At 47.3% G+C, this 6,092-nt stretch overlaps 1 protein-coding gene across 1 annotated transcript in view; it reads right to left on the bottom strand.

Annotated features, from left to right (window-relative positions):
- Positions 1 to 5,022, bottom strand: part of FAM222B (family with sequence similarity 222, member B) — a 7,864-nt gene extending 2,842 nt beyond the window's left edge. Inside the window, exon 1 of the mRNA XM_009876901.1 lies at positions 4,895 to 5,022. Within this exon, the coding sequence (XP_009875203.1) occupies positions 4,895 to 4,976 (82 nt within the window). The 5' untranslated portion in view covers positions 4,977 to 5,022. The remainder of the gene's footprint in view (positions 1 to 4,894) is intronic.
- Between the last annotated feature and the right edge of the window lie 1,070 nt (positions 5,023 to 6,092).

Genomic DNA, 6,092 nt, shown 5'->3' with positions numbered 1-6,092 from the left:
GCACCTGGAGCACCTCCTCCTTCTTCACTGATCTTGGTGTTTGCAGAGTTGTTTCTCTCACGTTTTCTCACTCTCCAGCTGCAGGTGTGCAGGTGTTTTTTCCCCCTTCTTAAATCTGTTCTCCCAGAGGTGCTGGCATCCCCACTGATAGGCTCAGCCTCGGCCAGCGGTGGCTCTGTCCTTGCGCCGGCGGGCACTGGGTCCATCAGACTTGGGGGCAGTTTCTCACAGAAGCCCCCCCTGTACTGCCTCCTTGCTGCTGACACCTTGCCCTGCCAACCCGACACATGTACAACGTGCTTCACCTTAAGCCTCCTGTATGTCCGAGCTCTTTTCTAGACGCTGACATCCGAAAGCACTTCAACCTGTCTTTCTGTCCATCAGGAAGTCAGTCCAAGTTCAGCAAATGGAAGGAGGCTCCACACGTGTTGTTTTACAGTTTGCAATTAATTCTTCTACTGAATTCTCACGGTGGTGCCTTCCTAAGGACAGCATCCTCGTCCCGCGCAGCGAAATGATGTGATTACCTCAGAAGATTAGAAACATGCTACTCCCCAGACACAGACAAAGGACTTCTGGAGACAGGGGTGTGGTTTCACTTACTCTGATTTACCAGATACCTACCTTGCCCACAAGCTCCAACTGCTTCTGGAAAGAAAGCAGGGAAACACTCGTGCCCCTCCCCCTACAACTGTATTCCAAGCAGAGAGCTGGGCCGTTCCTCTGCCGCAGCTCTGCTGCTTCACTCCTATGGGACTCCTGCTTTAGAAGCTATTTTATAATCTTCAAATTATGGCTCGCAGCTTCGACAATCCGATTTTGCTTTGCTTGATCTCCCCTCCACACATACACTTTGCAAAAAGTTTACTGGAAAAACGCCCATCCTTTCTGCTGAAGCTTTCAGCATCCCCAAGCCATCTGTGCTGCGAGGACAGGAAACACGGCAGCAGCTCCTCCAGAGCCCAAGAGCAGCATCCCAGCTCCACATCTGGTCCTCTGGCCCACGGGAACCTAATGCTCTAGCAAAGACCTTGTTGCTTCTGGGCAAACAGCCCTTCCCCTTGAAAATCCACCTCTAATTCTTTTAAGCAAAAGACTCCTGAATACACGAGCACCAACCAGCTCTGTCTTTGCATCCTGCAAGCTTCCGTTCTTCCCAGGTGAGGGAGAGAGCAGCACTGCTCTAAGAACCCTCACTTTCAGAAAGTAAGGGTCAGAAAACAGAAAACAGGATGGATACCAAAAGGAAAGACACTTACAGAAATACTAAAAATATCTTCTGTGAAATAAGCAGCTTTCCCAGGAGGTTGTCTTGCATCTCGAGCACGGCACAAAGCACAGCACTGGTGATACTCTCACTCCCTGTGCTGCCCAAACACTGACACAGACCAACCCTCCTCTTCATCAAAGAAAACATTCATCTGACATTAACCCGAACGTCCTCTCTGGTCACATCCCTGAACCCGCTGCTGCAGGCAGGTGGTTTGTATCAGTCCTTCTGAGCGAGCCGCTACGCTCCTGGCAAAGAGAAAAGCTGCTGAACGGCACCTGCCAGCACCCTGCCTCATGAGCCAAGGCCCTTAAGAACTCCCAATCTGTATTTTTAGCATCGCTCATGCTCATTAAGATCATCTGAGATGACCCTGAGAGCTCCCCACAAATCAGAAAAGAATCGTCAACATCAGCCAAAGGAACCCACTCCTGTCTGTATTTACAGCTTATGTCACAGTTATGGCCATGTCACCTAAAGCTTTCTTTTCAGATGAAAAATTACACAGGTACTTTAGGATGAGCAAGAGCCTGACTACCCCACAGAACGTCCTACAAACCAGTAAAGAACAATTAGGTCTGATAACTACGTGAATGGGAAGCCAGCTGGAATAGACCAAAAGAAAATGCTGATTCTAGAAGACGCTTATCACTTGTGTGCAAGGGCAAGAATTCTGGATCAGGCCATAAAACGATGAGGCGGACGGCAGATGAGTAAAGCTACATTAATGAAACAATGGGATGAGCTCCTCAAAGCTACCTAATGGTAAATGCAAGGCAGAATACTTCTGTTGAAAAGTAATTATTTCATGTTTACTGTAAGGCAAAGCTGTGCATATGAGCAATTACCCCAATAAATGGGTGAGCTGCAAGTTCCTACTCCCGCTAATCCCGTGGCAACCAATTCTTCTGGTCACACTCCTGTGCGTGTCTCACCGCTGGAGCTATTTTTATCCTGAAATGAAATGTATTTCTCTGCCTCACCTCAGCACTAATGTGACATCTTTTAAGTACATTTCACACTACGGCTTTAAACCCCACGGCTTTAAACAAAATCGGCCTATGGTTAAATTTTCATCGACATTAAACAAAATACAAACAGGCCTTCAGGATTCCTACCCTGAGGAGAGCATCCGCGCCGGGACAGGTGAAAAACAGCTGCGTCCATCTTCTGCACAAAAATCTCACTCGCAGCAGTTTCTCTACAGGCTTTACAGAAAGAGCCCTCACAGCCCTGAAAGGACTCGATTTATGGCTGATGACCTCATGTTCAGTCCCAATCTGCTCTCCTCTCTCCCCCTCACGCCCCGCAAAAGCTCTGCAAGAAGCACCTTTCACCTTAACTTTGCACTGCTGTGATTAAAAAAAAAAAAATCACCCTTTTTCTCCCAAGCCTTGTCTTGCTGCTGCTACATCCAACAGCAGCTGCAGACACTGCCCCAACAGTCCTGCCTCGAGTGTCCCAACTGACCGGTCACATTTATACTGGAGTCACTGGGAGGAAGGAGAGAATATCCACACAGAGTCAGTGAGAAATCCCCTGCAAGGACAAACTTCAGGGTTAGCTTTTCCTGTGAGGGAGGCTGGAATTCGAAGAAAAATACTGAAATCAGAAGTCGTGTACTGATCAGTTTCTAATGGAAAAGAATATCTGCATATTAATCCACAAAACTCTTACTGCACAAACCACCTTTAAGAAAAAAGGCTCTTATTTGAAAGCAATTAACTAAAAAAAGATAATTGAGCTAATGCAAATTTTTAAGCATTAATAAAAAGTCTGATCCCGAAAACTACACTTAAATTATTAATACAAACACTAAGTCTGAATAAAGGCTACCATGCAGAGCTCTGTGCATTTCATAAAACCAGCAGCAGTACTGTTAAAGCCCGCTTGCAACCCCCCACTAAAAGTCACAAGTCACCGTTCATTAAAAAATGCTCATTAACTCAGCTTTCCCTTGGCCAGGGGCTACACTACGTGTGCATATACAGCGCGGAGAGAAACGCCCCAATTAATCTTACACACATCTGCAGCAGGGGTGAGCGAGGGCTGGGCCAGCAGTTTCACTTTCCATATAAATCAGACCAAACTGGAACAGCTGAGCATTACCGCTGCCAGCCAGTGCCTGCCAGCTACTTGATGTCCTAAATTCTTTGAAACGCGGTACCCGAAGCTCTTTGCTAAGCAGGATACAGCAACGCTTCCAGCACGGGGATAAGCAGAAACAGCATCAGGTGCCATCATGTTAAGAGACTGCCCGTGTGGCAGCGCGTCGCCTCGTCAATGCGTAATTAGAAAATACCTGATTTATGCACAGCTACCCTCACGTGAACCTCAACAATTTGCTTCCAGAACTAAGCTTCCCGATCCACCGAAGAAACGTCACATAAAGCGAGGACCTAAGCACGTTCTGCCCGCAAGAGCCCACACCTTTTGAATAAGCACGTTTCGGGCAGCAAAGACCGAACGGGAAATGGAAAGGAGAAAGGAGGGGAGTGCGCCCGGTTTCGTGCCATCTAAGGAAGTTCTTCTGTCGGTAAAGGTTCTTATTATTGCCGAAAGTGTCACCACAATTCCTGAGCCCGTGGAGTCAGCGCATACACGCTGTGCGAGTGCTGAGGGGGAGCGCGCGTGTGGACGTGAGGGGTGTCATTCACTTTTGGCACAGCCAGGACTTTCGAGCATGTCACCCTCAACTGCAAAATTATCTATTTTCAGTATCATCACCAGCCTTAACACATAAACAATTTAGCGACCACCGGACTGTAAGTTACTTGGTTTTAAAGAGCAACGAGTCCCTCAGCAAGCTGAGGGTACGGAGATGTCCCAATGCGCATTTCAAATACATGAGACTGGTCTCAGCCCTGAGAGCCAAGCACACAGATCTTGCACGGAAACCTTGGTATTTCTGAAATTTCAGCTGAACAATCAATGTGCAACTTCAGGGATAAAGAGGAAAGACAGAGTAAGACTTTTTTTAAATCTCTAGCCAGGAAGCTTTCATTCCCAAGCTTACGTTGTTCTTAAAAATACTAGTATAACTATCAAAAAAGGCAACTGAAGTTAGCAAAAAAGAATAATCACAGTACTCTGCAGACATATTTTCAGAGGCACCAAAAGAGACATCAGAAAGAAGATGGAAACTTTGAACTTTAGCAATTTGGGCTCGATCACTACTGTTTGCAGTATATGCCCCAGGTATGTAGAACAACAGAGTTGCTGACCTCAAAAGGTTTGCATTAGTCTGATCCAACTTTCATTGGTGTCTACGAGTAATTAAACAAATTGAAGTGAAAGAAAGTCAAGGAAAAGTTAAGAGGCAAGTCAGCTGGCCACTTTTAGCAAAGAGGCAGGAATCTCACAGAAACCTTGCTTGCATTTCATCTTGCTGTGGTTAAAATTAACCTTTACGAAGCCAGGAAGTGGAGGGGAGAGCTTGCTGCACATACATGAACCTACACAGGGATTTCTCAGAGTCATTATTGACGGATGCCTTGAAGGCGTAACAAAAGAAAGACTCTAACGTTAAATAGTTTTTCCACTGTACCCTAAATGTTCATGTCCCAGGTGTACCAGAGCCAGATTTAACAGATAACCACATCCTGCAGACAAAACGTCACTCACATTTCTGAAGTCCAGTGTTCATCTGCGTGTAAGAAAGAAGCTGAAAGGAGAGGTCACCTGGTCCTGGCAGACAGGCCAGCATGGCAGACAGGCACTAACACAACATGGGGCATTCACTCCTCTGCACACTGCAACAACAGAGAGACAATTCAAAGTTATAATACAAGGAGGAACAGAGCAAAGAAAGCGGCAAAGAGCCATCCCTGGGTGAAGGCCTGACCAAGCACAGACGTGCAACCGCTGCTCCGGCCCTTACTGCGTCTCCGAGCGGCGGCGGAAACACTTCAAGCGGATCATCTGCAGGGTCAAAACCAAAACAGCCGTCTTGCTCTCCTCTGCTGCTCGACACACGGAGGACAGTCCATAACTCCATCCTCCAATTTCAAAGGTGGTTGTTACGAGCGGTGAAGAAACCACCATGATCCATGTTACTACACAAGTAAAGCACTGGCCATCTACCAGGTATAGCCAAGGCAAGTCCTCCGGAGAAATCCTGTCAACTGCTCTTTTACCTTGAATAAAAAGGCACGGCATGCACAAACTGAAGGCAAAGTATGCAGCGCTCTGCCTTGTGGCAAGATTAAGCTGCATGCTACAGCTTGTAATTTCTGTGGTCCATTAGGCTGCAAGATGAATGGCTCCAACTTCCTTCATTTCGCAGGAGATTCGCTAACCTGCACGGCTCTGGGTTAGACAAACGGCAAGACGTGCCTTCTGCACAAAGGAGCTGCAGAGGTGCCACCACCCTCTCTGCTGCAGAGGTTCCGCGAAACCAAACCCTGAGAGAACACATGAAGCACTAAAACTCTTTTTATATAAAAACTCAGCTACCCTCAAACCCCGTCATCAGCGTATGGATACATGGGGGGTTTCTAGCAACAAAGCTAACTCAGGCTCAAAGTCTCCCCGTGTTACTAGGACTAGAAAGAGAAATTCAAGTAGGAACACGGTCTCTAGAGGACCAGGCCATCTGGTCCAAGCCCCTGCTTAAATCCCGCCTTGTCCCAGCTACTGGGGCAAGCCACAGCCAGCCACGAGCACTGTAGAAAGCTCTAGGAAATGAGGTGGAGAAATCAGTTGACTTCTCCTCCTTGCCCAGATCTCCACAAGCTTAGCGCCACTATTCTGGGAGTGCTTTTGCCAAAACACCTACGAAGCAGCTAGAAAAGGCCTTGGGGCTTGTTACACGACCCCCCAA

The sequence above is a fragment of the Apaloderma vittatum genome, unplaced genomic scaffold (assembly GCF_000703405.1).
Source record: "Apaloderma vittatum isolate BGI_N311 unplaced genomic scaffold, ASM70340v1 scaffold25859, whole genome shotgun sequence".
In the NCBI taxonomy this organism is placed as follows: Eukaryota; Metazoa; Chordata; class Aves; order Trogoniformes; family Trogonidae; genus Apaloderma; species Apaloderma vittatum.
This window is presented reverse-complemented; position numbering and strand designations above follow the sequence as displayed.